Below are 15,000 nucleotides of genomic sequence, written 5' to 3'. Positions count from 1 at the left end.
CATACACACGCGCGCACGTGTGTTGTAGATCCTCATACTGTATGTGTGCTGAGTAACTCTACTTCTGGGCTGTATTCATTAGTTCACACTGTAGCAAAACATTGTGCAACAGAAAAACAACAAAAAAAAACATTTCTTATTGGACTAGTTCTGATTGCTTCCATGAATGGGCCTAAACCTTACTTGATATAGGAAGGCTGGGACATCCTTGAATTGATTGCGCTTGAATGTGCTAATGACTTTAAATCTAATCAGTTTATGGATCGTATGTTGTAATGTATTCTAACTGTGTTGTAATGTATTCTAACTGTGTTGTAATGTATTCTAGCTGTGTTGTGATGTATTCTAGCTGTGTTGTAATGTATTCTAGCTGTATTGTAATGTATTCTAACTGTGTTGTGTTGTAATGTATTCTAGCTGTGTTGTGATGTATTCTAGCTGTGTTGTAATGTACTCTAGCTGTGTTGTAATGTATTCTAGCTGTGTTGTAATGTATTCTAGCTGTGTTGTGATGTATTCTAGCTGTGTTGTAATGTATTCTAGCTGTGTTATAATGTATTCTAGCTGTGTTGTAATGTATTCTAGCTGTGTTGTAATGTATTCTAGCTGTGTTGTAATGTATTCTAGCTGTGTTGTAATGTATTCTAGCTGTGTTGCAATGTATTCTAGCTGTGTTGCAATGTATTCTAGCTGTGTTGCAATGTATTCTAGCTGTGTTGCAATGTATTCTAGCTGTGTTGTAATGTATTCTAGCTGTGTTGTAGATGTATTCTAGCTGTGTTGTAATGTATTCTAGCTGTGTTGTAATGTATTCTAGCTGTGTTGTAGATGTATTCTAGCTGTGTTGTAATGTATTCTAGCTGTATTGTAATGTATTCTAACTGTGTTGTGTTGTGATGTATTCTAGCTGTGTTGTAATGTATTCTAGCTGTGTTGTAATGTATTCTAGCTGTGTTGTAATGTATTCTAGCTGTGTTGTAATGTATTCTAGCTGTGTTGTGATGTATTCTAGCTGTGTTGTGATGTATTCTAGCTGTGTTGTGATGTATTAGTTTATGGATCATAACAGCTACTTGATTAGTTAGTTAATCGATTAGCAGATTGATTGGTTAATTAACAACTCCGGTGGGTTGTGTTCTTCTGCCAGGAACATCTCTGATGCCCAGAACTACCGTCCCGTAGAGGACCTGTTCCGTATTCACCTGTCTGAGAAGAAACGGGCCCGCAGGATCCTAGAGCAGGTAACACACACACTGTCCTGTACTGTTCCAGCTGTGTTGTGTTGTAATGTATTCTAGCTGTGCTGTAATGTATTCTAGCTGTGCTGTAATGTATTCTAGCTGTGTTGTAATGTATTCTAGCTGTGTTGTAATGTATTCTAGCTGTGTTGTAATGTATTCTAGCTGTGTTGTAATGTATTCTAGCTGTGTTGTAATGTATTCTAGCTGTGTTGTAATGTATTCTAGCTGTGTTGTAATGTATTCTAGCTGTGTTGTAATGTATTCTAGCTGTGCTGTGTTGTAATGTATTCTAGCTGTGTTGTAATGTATTCTAGCTGTGTTGTGTTGTAATGTATTCTAGCTGTGTTGTGTTGTAATGTATTCTAGCTGTGCTGTGTTGTAATGTATTCTAGCTGTGTTGTGTTGTAATGTATTCTAGCTGTGTTGTAATGTATTCTAGCTGTGTTGTGTTGTAATGTATTCTAGCTGTGCTATAATGTATTCTAGCTGTGTTGTAATGTATTCTAGCTGTGTTGTGTTGTAATGTATTCTAGCTGTGTTGTAATGTATTCTAACTGTGTTGTGTTGTAATGTATTCTAGCTGTGCTGTAATGTATTCTAGCTGTGTTGTGTTGTAATGTATTCTAGCTGTGCTGTAATGTATTCTAACTGTGTTGTGTTGTAATGTATTCTAGCTGTGTTGTAATGTATTCTAGCTGTGTTGTAATGTATTCTAGCTGTGTTGTGTTGTAATGTATTCTAGCTGTGTTGTGTTGTAATGTATTCTAGCTGTGTTGTAATGTATTCTAGCTGTGTTGTAATGTATTCTAGCTGTGTTGTAATGTATTCTAGCTGTGCTGTAATGTATTCTAGCTGTGCTGTAATGTATTCTAGCTGTGCTGTAATGTATTCTAGCTGTGTTGTAATGTATTCTAGCTGTGTTGTAATGTATTCTAGCTGTGCTGTAATGTATTCTAGCTGTGTTGTAATGTATTCTAGGTGTGTTATGTCATGCTATGGCATACTGTATTCTAGGTGTGTTGTGTCATGTTATGGCATACTGTTTTCTATATGTGTTATGTCATGTTATGGCATACTGTATTCTAGGTGTGTTATGTCATACTGTATTCTAGGTGTGTTATGTCATGTTATGGCATACTGTATTCTAGGTGTGTTATGTCATGTTATGGCATACTGTATTCTAGGTGTGTTATGTCATGTTATGGCATACTGTATTCTAGGTGTGTTATGTCATACTGTATTCTAGGTGCGTTATGTCATGTTATGGCATACTGTATTCTAGGTGTGTTATGTCATACTGTATTCTAGGTGCGTTATGTCATGTTATGGCATACTGTATTCTAGGTGTGTTATGTCATGTTATGGCATACTGTATTCTAGGTGCGTTATGTCATGTTATGGCATACTGTATTCTAGGTGTGTTATGTTATGACATACTGTATTCTAGGTGTGTTATGTCATGTTATGGCATACTGTATTCTAGGTGTGTTATGTCATACTGTATTCTAGGTGCGTTATGTCATGTTATGGCATACTGTATTCTAGGTGTGTTATGTCATGTTATGACATACTGTATTCTAGGTGTGTAAGGTGGGCTGCAAGGCTCCAGTAGCCATGATCTCTTCATGTGGGATGATCCCAGGGAACCCTTACCCTAAAGGCAAGCCCAGCCAGACCACTGGCACCTTCCCTGTAAGTAATATAACCTGTGTGTGTGTGTGTGTGTGTGTGTGTGTGTGTGTGTGTGTGTGTGTGTGTGTGTGTGTGTGTGTGTGTGTGTGTGTGTGTGTGTGTGTGTGTGTGTGTGTGTGTGTGTGTGCGCGCATCTATACTGAACAACAAAATGAAAGCAACATGCAAAGTGTTGGTCCCATGTTTCATGGGCTGAAATAAAGGATCTCAGAAATGTTCCATACACACAAAATGCTTTTTTTTTCTCTTAAATGATGTGCACAAAGTTATTTACATCCCCTTTTGTGAGCGTTTCTCCTTTGCCAAGCTGATTTAAACAGCATGATCATTACACAGGTGCACCTTGTGCTGGGGACAACAACAAAAAAGGCCACTCTAAAATGTGCTGTATTGTCACACAACACAATGGCCACAGATGTCTGTAGTTTTGAGGGAGCGTGCAGTTGGCATGCTGACTGCAGGAATGTCCACCAGAGCTGTTGCCAGAGAATTTAATGTTCAATTCTCTACCATAAGCCACCTCCGTTGTTTTAGAGAATTTGGCAGTACGTCAGCGTATGTGGGAACTCCTTCAAGACTGTTGGAAAAAGCATTCCTCATGAAGCTGGTTGAGAGAACGCCAAAGAGTGCAAAGCTGTCATCAAGGCAAGCATTTCTTATTGGACTAGTTTTGATTGCTTCCATGAATGGGCCTAAACCTTACTTGATATAGGAAGGCTGGGACATCCTTGAATTGCTTGCTCTTGAATGTGCTAATGACTTTAAATTTAATCAGTTTATAGATCATAGCAGCAACTTGGTTAGTTAGTTAATTGAATAATCAAAAATATATTTTGATTTGTTTAACTCTTTTTGTTTGGTTACTACATGATTCCATATGTGTTATTGAGATTTTTAATTTTGATGTCTTCACTTATTACTCTACAATGTAGAAAATAGTCAACCTAAAGAAAAACCCTGGAATGACAAGGTGTGTCCAAACTTTTGACTGGCACTGTATATTTTTGAAGAGAAATGCCATGCTGCCGCAGTGCAACTTAGGAAATGGCACGAAAAACCTGCAATCCGCGACCAATACATTTTCACCCACGACGTCGTTTTCAAAGTAGCCCATATTTTGCAGAATCCTATTTTCTACGCTTTCAGCTGAGCAGCTTCCACGAGCGCTGCAGATCACCCCAGCTGGAACTTAGACTTCATTGAAAATGAATGGGGCCACCGCCACGCATTGTCTGTCAGTAGACCAACAGGAATTGTATTTGAATTCTTTTAATTTTGAATTTCTATTAGTCTTAACTCCAGTTAGACACATGTTATTCTAATGACTATTGTTGCTGGAGACTAACACAAACTAGCACGAACTAGCACGAACTAGCACAAACTAGCACAAACTAGCACAAACTAGCACGAACTAGCACGAACTAGCACGAACTAGTACAAACTAGCACGAACTAGCACGTCTTAAGGTCTCAGTCAATGTTCTCATCACATAAGTGTGGATCACCAAACCTCGCTCTTTTGATGAGTAACGTTGCTGTATCTTAAAGACTTGGTCTAACAGACTGGCATTTATTTATTGCTTTAACTTACCTCATTTGCACTCACTGTATATAGACTTCTTGTTTTCTTTGTTCTACTGTATTATTGACTGTATGTTTTGTTTATTCCATGTGTAACTCTGTGTTGTTGTATGTTGTCGAACTGCTTTGCTTTATCTTGGCCAGGTTGCAGTTGTAAATGAGAACTTGTTCTGAACTGGACTACCTGGTTAAATAAAGGACTTGTTCTCAACTAGCCTACCTGGTTAAATAAATGTGAAATAAATAAACTGGCATCTGTGATGAGTAACGTTGCTGGGTCTTATAGACTTGGTGTACCAGACTGTCATCTGTGATGAGTAACGTTGCTGGGTCTTATAGACTTGGTGTAACAGACTGTCATCTGTGATGAGTAACGTTGCTGGGTCTTATAGACTTGGTGTAACAGACTGTCATCTGTGATGAGTAACGTTGCTGGGTCTTATAGACTTGGTGTAACAGACTGTCATCTGTGATGAGTAACGTTGCTGGGTCTTATAGACTTGGTGTACCAGACTGTCATCTGTGATGAGTAACGTTGCTGGGTCTTATAGACTTGGTGTACCAGACTGTCATCTGTGATGAGTAACGTTGCTGGGTCTTATAGACTTGGTGTACCAGACTGTCATCTGTGATGAGTAACGTTGCTGGGTCTTATAGACTTGGTGTACCAGACTGTCATCTGTGATGAGTAACGTTGCTGGGTCTTATAGACTTGGTGTAACAGACTGTCATCTGTGATGAGTAACGTTGCTGGGTCTTATAGACTTGGTGTAACAGACTGTCATCTGTGATGAGTAACGTTGCTGGGTCTTATAGACTTGGTGTAACAGACTGTCATCTGTGATGAGTAACGTTGCTGGGTCTTATAGACTTGGTGTAACAGACTGTCATCTGTGATGAGTAACGTTGCTGGGTCTTATAGACTTGGTGTACAGACTGTCATCTGTGATGAGTAACGTTGCTGGGTCTTATAGACTTGGTGTACCAGACTGTCATCTGTGATGAGTAACGTTGCTGGGTCTTATAGACTTGGTGTACCAGACTGTCATCTGTGATGAGTAACGTTGCTGGGTCTTATAGACTTGGTGTACCAGACTGTCATCTGTGATGAGTAACGTTGCTGGGTCTTATAGACTTGGTGTACCAGACTGTCATCTGTGATGAGTAACGTTGCTGGGTCTTATAGACTTGGTGTAACAGACTGTCATCTGTGATGAGTAACGTTGCTGGGTCTTATAGACTTGGTGTACCAGACTGTCATCTGTGATGAGTAACGTTGCTGGGTCTTATAGACTTGGTGTACCAGACTGTCATCTGTGATGAGTAACGTTGCTGGGTCTTATAGACTTGGTGTAACAGACTGTCATCTGTGATGAGTAACGTTGCTGGGTCTTATAGACTTGGTGTACCAGACTGTCATCTGTGATGAGTAACGTTGCTGGGTCTTATAGACTTGGTGTAACAGACTGTCATCTGTGATGAGTAACGTTGCTGGGTCTTATAGACTTGGTGTAACAGACTGTCATCTGTGATGAGTAACGTTGCTGGGTCTTATAGACTTGGTGTACCAGACTGTCATCTGTGATGAGTAACGTTGCTGGGTCTTATAGACTTGGTGTAACAGACTGTCATCTGTGATGAGTAACGTTGCTGGGTCTTATAGACTTGGTGTAACAGACTGTCATCTGTGATGAGTAACGTTGCTGGGTCTTATAGACTTGGTGTACCAGACTGTCATCTGTGATGAGTAACGTTGCTGGGTCTTATAGACTTGGTGTAACAGACTGTCATCTGTGATGAGTAACGTTGCTGGGTCTTATAGACTTGGTGTACCAGACTGTCATCTGTGATGAGTAACGTTGCTGGGTCTTATAGACTTGGTGTAACAGACTGTCATCTGTGATGAGTAACGTTGCTGGGTCTTATAGACTTGGTGTAACAGACTGTCATCTGTGATGAGTAACGTTGCTGGGTCTTATAGACTTGGTGTACCAGACTGTCATCTGTGATGAGTAACGTTGCTGGGTCTTATAGACTTGGTGTAACAGACTGTCATCTGTGATGAGTAACGTTGCTGGGTCTTATAGACTTGGTGTACCAGACTGTCATCTGTGATGAGTAACGTTGCTGGGTCTTATAGACTTGGTGTAACAGACTGTCATCTGTGATGAGTAACGTTGCTGGGTCTTATAGACTTGGTGTAACAGACTGTCATCTGTGATGAGTAACGTTGCTGGGTCTTATAGACTTGGTGTAACAGACTGTCATCTGTGATGAGTAACGTTGCTGGGTCTTATAGACTTGGTGTACCAGACTGTCATCTGTGATGAGTAACGTTGCTGGGTCTTATAGACTTGGTGTACCAGACTGTCATCTGTGATGAGTAACGTTGCTGGGTCTTATAGACTTGGTGTAACAGACTGTCATCTGTGATGAGTAACGTTGCTGGGTCTTATAGACTTGGTGTAACAGACTGTCATCTGTGATGAGTAACGTTGCTGGGTCTTATAGACTTGGTGTAACAGACTGTCATCTGTGATGAGTAACGTTGCTGGGTCTTATAGACTTGGTGTACCAGACTGTCATCTGTGATGAGTAACGTTGCTGGGTCTTATAGACTTGGTGTACCAGACTGTCATCTGTGATGAGTAACGTTGCTGGGTCTTATAGACTTGGTGTAACAGACTGTCATCTGTGATGAGTAACGTTGCTGGGTCTTATAGACTTGGTGTAACAGACTGTCATCTGTGATGAGTAACGTTGCTGGGTCTTATAGACTTGGTGTACCAGACTGTCATCTGTGATGAGTAACGTTGCTGGGTCTTATAGACTTGGTGTAACAGACTGTCATCTGTGATGAGTAACGTTGCTGGGTCTTATAGACTTGGTGTACCAGACTGTCATCTGTGATGAGTAACGTTGCTGGGTCTTATAGACTTGGTGTACCAGACTGTCATCTGTGATGAGTAACGTTGCTGGGTCTTATAGACTTGGTGTACCAGACTGTCATCTGTGATGAGTAACGTTGCTGGGTCTTATAGACTTGGTGTACCAGACTGTCATCTGTGATGAGTAACGTTGCTGGGTCTTATAGACTTGGTGTACCAGACTGTCATCTGTGATGAGTAACGTTGCTGGGTCTTATAGACTTGGTGTACCAGACTGTCATCTGTGATGAGTAACGTTGCTGGGTCTTATAGACTTGGTGTACCAGACTGTCATCTGTGATGAGTAACGTTGCTGGGTCTTATAGACTTGGTGTAACAGACTGTCATCTGTGATGAGTAACGTTGCTGGGTCTTATTGACTTGGTGTACCAGACTGTCATCTGTGATGAGTAACGTTGCTGGGTCTTATAGACTTGGTGTACCAGACTGTCATCTGTGATGAGTAACGTTGCTGGGTCTTATAGACTTGGTGTAACAGACTGTCATCTGTGATGCTCCTCAGCCTGACGTGTTACCACTTGTGTAATTGAAGAAGGCCTTTTTTTTTATAGCACAATGGGTTGATTTGCTTCAGGAGGGCGGTCACGTGTGTTTGCCAAGTCAGAAGTCCTGAGTTTCAAGTCTCGGTATGAGCTGAATCAGGGGGGGAAACTCGTTAAGCAAGCAGCGTATCGTCTTTTACCTGAGCTTCCTGAACTTATGCCTATAGGCATTAGCTAAGTGGGTCAACACAGTCTTGTAACATGTAGGGAGACCTGGTTCAAACCCAGTCAGTCACAAGAGCAAGATTTAAATACGGAGTGGATTGCCTATTCAGCTATATTCTTATGGGGGGGGGGGGGGGTCAAATTGTGTGTTTTGTGACGCTCCCTTCTAACGCAGCCTGTAATCCTCATCGAGGGGGAACAGAAGACACGTCCATGCTACAGGGAGACTTAGCTTTCAGGAATTGGGTCATAATAGCTCATAGCCAAAGCGGTTCAAACGCTAGAGCCAAATTCATAGGGAGAAAATAAATTCAACATGCCACATTATTGGCTTCAGAAACCACCAGAAGCTTCTGTTAATTCTATCTGTTCTCCTCTACTGTTCCTGGCTGGCAAAGTACCAGGATGTTTTCTCTGGTTTTGAATCTGAATTTAAAAAACTGAATCTGAAAATTAAAAGTTGAATATTATGAAACGTTGATTAACTTGGAAATTATAGTTTGTAAACTTGATACACAGACAATGAATGCAATATTTAACATATTGACAATATAAATATTGAATTTGAATATCAGATTAAATTGAAATTGTATTTTTTAAACTGAATTCAATATACATTTTAGTCATTTAGCAGACGCTCTTATCCAGAGCGACTTACAGTAGTGAATGTATACATTTCATACATTTATTTTTTTCATACTGGCCCCCCGTGGGAATCGAACCCACAACCCTGGCGTTGCAAACACCATGCTCTACCAACTGAGCTACAATTCAGTTTAAATCAGGAAATACAAGTTCAATTTGTGCATTAAAACATTCACAAATGTTAAATTCAAATTCAATATCCTAATACAAATTCAAATGTATAAAATTCAAATACAATTTCTGTTGCCACTGAAATCACTCCATAGTAGTGACCTCGTTAGTGACCTCGTTAGTGACCTCGTTAGTGAGCTCGTCAAGACCCCATTGGTTTTTAAAGTGGGATAACATCACTGAAAGTTTGCCCTAGCTGAGTCTGAGGCACCGTTCGGTTTCCATAATCAAAGAGGAAGTTGTGGATCACTAACTTGATGCTTGAGGACGTTTATTTATTTTTTTTTTATGGTACTTTTCAGCTTTTTTACATTTTTATTTTCTGAGAAATGTGAGAAGTGGCATCTGTTGAAAAGTAAATCAACTTTGTATGGCCTAATTGAATTTAATTTTTTATAAATGTCAGTACAGTATTGTCATTTGAGATGATACAACAACCATTTTTGTTTTCTATTTCTCCTGTCAGGGAACTCCTGCGAAGAAGGAGGGAGACGAGACTCCTGCCAACACAGAGGGGAAAGGAATCGCAGCCCGCATCATTGGACCATTCAAACCAGTAAGGAAGAGGCTGTACTTTCATTCTCAACCACTAGATGGAGCTCTTTATTTCAAAACAAGTCTGAAACAAGTCGAAAATGGCACCCTAATTCCCTTTTTATAGTGCACTACTTTTGACCCGGGCTCACTTTGTAGGGAATAGAGTACCATTTGGGAAGACGCATCACCTTTCACAAGATCCATTTACAAAATGTTTGTAAACATTTTATTTATTTTTAAAGACAAAAGTTGAATCGAACCACTGTGAGACTTAGTTTTCTGCTTCAGGAAGTCAGATTCATTATTTTGATTGGTTAGTGAGTCAGATTCATTATTTTGATTGGTTAGTGAGTCAGATTCATTATTTTGATTGGTTAGTGAGTCAGATTCATTATTTTGATTGGTTAGTGAGTCAGATTCATTATTTTGATTGGTCAGTGAATAATTTATCATTATGTTTGTTTTTCTTCCTCTCTCCTCCAGTCTCCGTCGTCCTACAACCCTCAGCGGCCGGTTCCTTACCCCATTCCCCCCTGCAGACCTCACGCCACCATCGCACCGAGTAAGACCCCCTTAATACTCAACACAGACCCCCTGCATACTAAACACAGACCATAACACAGACCACCTGAATACTAAACACAGACCACCTGAATACTCAACACAGACCATAACACAGACCACCTGAATACTAAACACAGACCATAACACAGACCACCTGAATACTAAACACAGACCACCTGAATACTAAACACAGACCACCTGAATACTAAACACAGACCACCTGAATACTAAACACAGACCATAACAGACCACCTGAATACTAAACACAGACCACCTGAATACTCAACACAGACCATAACACAGACTACCTGAATACTAAACACAGACCACCCTAACCCTCAACACAGACCACCCTAACCCTCAACACAGACCACCCTAACCCTCAACACAGACCACCCTAACCCTCAACACAGACCACCCTAACCCTCAACACAGACCACCCTAACCCTCAACACAGACCACCCTAACCCTCAACACAGACCACCCTAACCCTCAACACAGACCACCCTAACCCTCAACACAGACCACCCTAACCCTCAACACAGACCACCCTAACCCTCAACACAGACCACCCTAACCCTCAACACAGACCACCCTAACCCTCAACACAGACCACCCTAACCCTCAACACAGACCACCCTAACCCTCAACACAGACCACCCTAACCCTCAACACAGACCACCCTAACCCTCAACACAGACCACCCTAACCCTCAACACAGACCACCCTAACCCTCAACACAGACCACCCTAACCCTCAACACAGACCACCCTAACCCTCAACACAGACCACCCTAACCCTCAACACAGACCACCCTAACCCTCAACACAGACCACCCTAACCCTCAACACAGACCACCCTAACCCTCAACACAGACCACCCTAACCCTCAACACAGACCACCCTAACCCTCAACACAGACCACCCTAACCCTCAACACAGACCACCCTAACCCTCAACACAGACCACCCTAACCCTCAACACAGACCACCCTAACCCTCAACACAGACCACCCTAACCCTCAACACAGACCACCCTAACCCTCAACACAGACCACCCTAACCCTCAACACAGACCACCCTAACCCTCAACACAGACCACCCTAACCCTCAACACAGACCACCCTAACCCTCAACACAGAACACCCTAACCCTCAACACAGACCACCCTAACCCTCAACACAGACCACCCTAACCCTCAACACAGACCACCCTAACCCTCAACACAGACAACCCTCAACACAGACCACCCTAACCCTCAACACAGACAACCCTCAACACAGACCACCCTCAACACAGACCACCCTCAACACAGACCACCCTAACCCTCAACACAGACCACCCTCAACACAGACCACCCTAACCCTCAACACAGACCACCCTAACCCTCAACACAGACCACCCTAACCCTCAACACAGAACACCCTAACCCTCAACACAGACCACCCTAACCCTCAACACAGACCACCCTAACCCTCAACACAGAACACCCTAACCCTCAACACAGACCACCCTAACCCTCAACACAGACCACCCTAACCCTCAACACAGACCACCCTAACCCTCAACACAGACCACCCTAACCCTCAACACAGACCACCCTAACCCTCAACACAGACCACCCTAACCCTCAACACAGACCACCCTAACCCTCAACACAGACCACCCTAACCCTCAACACAGACCACCCTAACCCTCAACACAGACCACCCTAACCCTCAACACAGACCACCCTAACCCTCAACACAGACCACCCTAACCCTCAACACAGACCACCCTAACCCTCAACACAGACCACCCTAACCCTCAACACAGACCACCCTAACCCTCAACACAGACCACCCTAACCCTCAACACAGACCACCCTAACCCTCAACACAGACCACCCTAACCCTCAACACAGACCACCCTAACCCTCAACACAGACCACCCTAACCCTCAACACAGACCACCCTAACCCTCAACACAGACCACCCTAACCCTCAACACAGACCACCCTAACCCTCAACACAGACCACCCTAACCCTCAACACAGACCACCCTAACCCTCAACACAGAACACCCTAACCCTCAACACAGACCACCCTAACCCTCAACACAGAACACCCTAACCCTCAACACAGACCACCCTAACCCTCAACACAGACCACCCTAACCCTCAACACAGACCACCCTAACCCTCAACACAGACCACCCTAACCCTCAACACAGACAACCCTCAACACAGACCACCCTCAACACAGACAACCCTCAACACAGACCACCCTCAACACAGACCACCCTCAACACAGACCACCCTAACCCTCAACACAGACCACCCTCAACACAGACCACCCTAACCCTCAACACAGACCACCCTCAACACAGAACACCCTAACCCTCAACACAGACCACCCTAACCCTCAACACAGACCACCCTAACCCTCAACACAGAACACCCTAACCCTCAACACAGACCACCCTAACCCTCAACACAGACCACCCTAACCCTCAACACAGACCACCCTAACCCTCAACACAGACCACCCTAACCCTCAACACAGACCACCCTAACCCTCAACACAGACCACCCTAACCCTCAACACAGACCACCCTAACCCTCAACACAGACCACCCTAACCCTCAACACAGACCACCCTAACCCTCAACACAGACCACCCTAACCCTCAACACAGACCACCCTAACCCTCAACACAGACCACCCTAACCCTCAACACAGACCACCCTAACCCTCAACACAGACCACCCTAACCCTCAACACAGACCACCCTAACCCTCAACACAGACCGTGTGCAGTAGATCAAATAAAATTGTCAGGAAAAGGAACAGAGAATGCGGTGAGAGGTGATTGGACGACCACTCTCTGACAACGTTCCTATTGGTCTGTTCTTGCCCTTAAACGTAGACCTCCTCCTCACCACAGTGGCTCTTCTGTGACAGATAACAGAGAGAGAGAGATCAGGAAAGGAAAGAAGAGAGTGATAGCATTTTTTAAATTCTGTTCCTCTCAGTATGCTCTGAGTTCAGACCGTAGCCTTGACGTGGTTCAGTAGTGTGTGTGTGTGTGTGTGTGTGTAGCAGTGTTAATGTGTGTGTGTGTGTGTGTAGCAGTGTTAATGTGTTACCATGCATCTCAGGTAGGTACAACAACGCAGGGCTGGTATCAGTGGGCGGGGTCATAACGGCCAGCGTTCTCCCCCCACCCTACAGCGCCAGCACCAAGCCCACAGGTACGACCGGGGGACTTTGGGGGTGTGTGAGACAGAGAGATGGAGAGAAAGTCTGTCTGTCTGTGAGAGTGTGTGTGTGTGTGTGTGTGAATGAGCATCTCTCTCAGCTTGCTGCCTAACCTCCTGGCTTACCTGCACTTCTCAGAGGAAACTATCCTTGGACCTGTAGAGCTCTGTCTTGTCTATATCCCATACATCTCTATGGCTACCAGCTTCACCGCCACTAAATACTGTGCTAGGTGGAGTGAGAATTAACCGGCTGATACAGTGTCTTAGACCTCACCTCTCTGTTTCCTGTTTCCTGTTTCCTGTTCTAATAGAAGGTTATTGGTTAACCAGCTGACACAGTGTCTGAGACCTCACCTCTCTGTTTCCTGTTTCCTGTTCTAATAGAAGGTTATTGGTTAACCAGCTGACACAGTGTCTTAGACCTCACCTCTCTGTTTCCTGTTTCCTGTTCTAATAGAAGGTTATTGGTTAACCAGCTGACACAGTGTCTTAGACCTCACCTCTCTGTTTCCTGTTTCCTGTTCTAATAGAAGGTTATTGGTTAACCAGCTGACACAGTGTCTTAGACCTCACCTCTCTGTTTCCTGTTTCCTGTTCTAATAGAAGGTTATTGGTTAACCAGCTGACACAGTGTCTTAGACCTCACCTCTCTGTTTCCTGTTTCCTGTTCTAATAGAAGGTTATTGGTTAACCAGCTGACACAGTGTCTTAGAAGGTTTCCGCTGACACAGTGTCTAGACCTCACCTCTCTGTTTCCTGTTTCCTGTTCTAATAGAAGGTTATTGGTTAACCAGCTGACACAGTGTCTTAGACCTCACCTCTCTGTTTCCTGTTTCCTGTTTCCTGTTCTAATAGAAGGTTATTGGTTAACCAGCTGACACAGTGTCTGAGACCTCACCTCTCTGTTTCCTGTTTCCTGTTCTAATAGAAGGTTATTGGTTAACCAGCTGACACAGTGTCTTAGACCTCACCTCTCTGTTTCCTGTTTCCTGTTCTAATAGAAGGTTATTGGTTAACCAGCTGATACAGTGTCTTAGACCTCACCTCTCTGTTTCCTGTTTCCTGTTCTAATAGAAGGTTATTGGTTAACCAGCTGATACAGTGTCTTAGACCTCACCTCTCTGTTTCCTGTTTCCTGTTCTAATAGAAGGTTATTGGTTAACCAGCTGACACAGTGTCTTAGACCTCACCTCTCTGTTTCCTGTTTCCTGTTTCCTGTTCTAATAGAAGGTTATTGGTTAACCAGCTGACACAGTGTCTTAGACCTCACCTCTCTGTTTCCTGTTTCCTGTTCTAATAGAAGGTTATTGGTTAACCAGCTGACACAGTGTCTTAGACCTCACCTCTCTGTTTCCTGTTTCCTGTTCTAAGTAAATAATCATAACAAACTAGATTACACATTACTCATCAGTGTGCGTCTCAAATGGCACCCTATTCCCTATATAGTGCACTACTTTAGACCAGGGCCCTATGGTACCCTATTCCCTATATAGTGCACTACTTTAGACCAGGGCCCTATGGCACACTATTCCCTATATATAGTACACTACTTTAGACCAGAGCCCTATGGTATCATGGGGCCATTGAGAGGTATGCTAGTCTTACTGTTGACTGGTTCCTAGATCACAACACCTCTGATTCATCTCAGTAGCTATAAAGGGCCCTTCAAAATCAGTTA

The 15,000-nt window shown here is 43.2% G+C and overlaps 1 protein-coding gene across 1 annotated transcript in view; it reads left to right on the top strand.

The window, feature by feature from the left end:
* The window catches only part of proser1 (proline and serine rich 1), a 34,156-nt gene that overhangs the window by 8,419 nt on the left and 10,737 nt on the right, over positions 1 to 15,000 (top strand). The window contains 5 exon segments of the mRNA XM_082958338.1: positions 1,148 to 1,241; positions 2,823 to 2,933; positions 9,451 to 9,540; positions 10,005 to 10,083; positions 13,221 to 13,313. Of these exon segments, the coding sequence (XP_082814464.1) occupies positions 1,148 to 1,241; positions 2,823 to 2,933; positions 9,451 to 9,540; positions 10,005 to 10,083; positions 13,221 to 13,313 (467 nt within the window).

Source organism: Salmo salar, chromosome 11 (genome assembly GCF_965601325.2).
Source record: "Salmo salar chromosome 11, fSalSal1, whole genome shotgun sequence".
In the NCBI taxonomy this organism is placed as follows: domain Eukaryota; kingdom Metazoa; phylum Chordata; class Actinopteri; order Salmoniformes; family Salmonidae; genus Salmo; species Salmo salar.
Note: the sequence above shows the minus strand (reverse complement) of the source record. Positions and strands in the feature narration are given on the sequence as shown.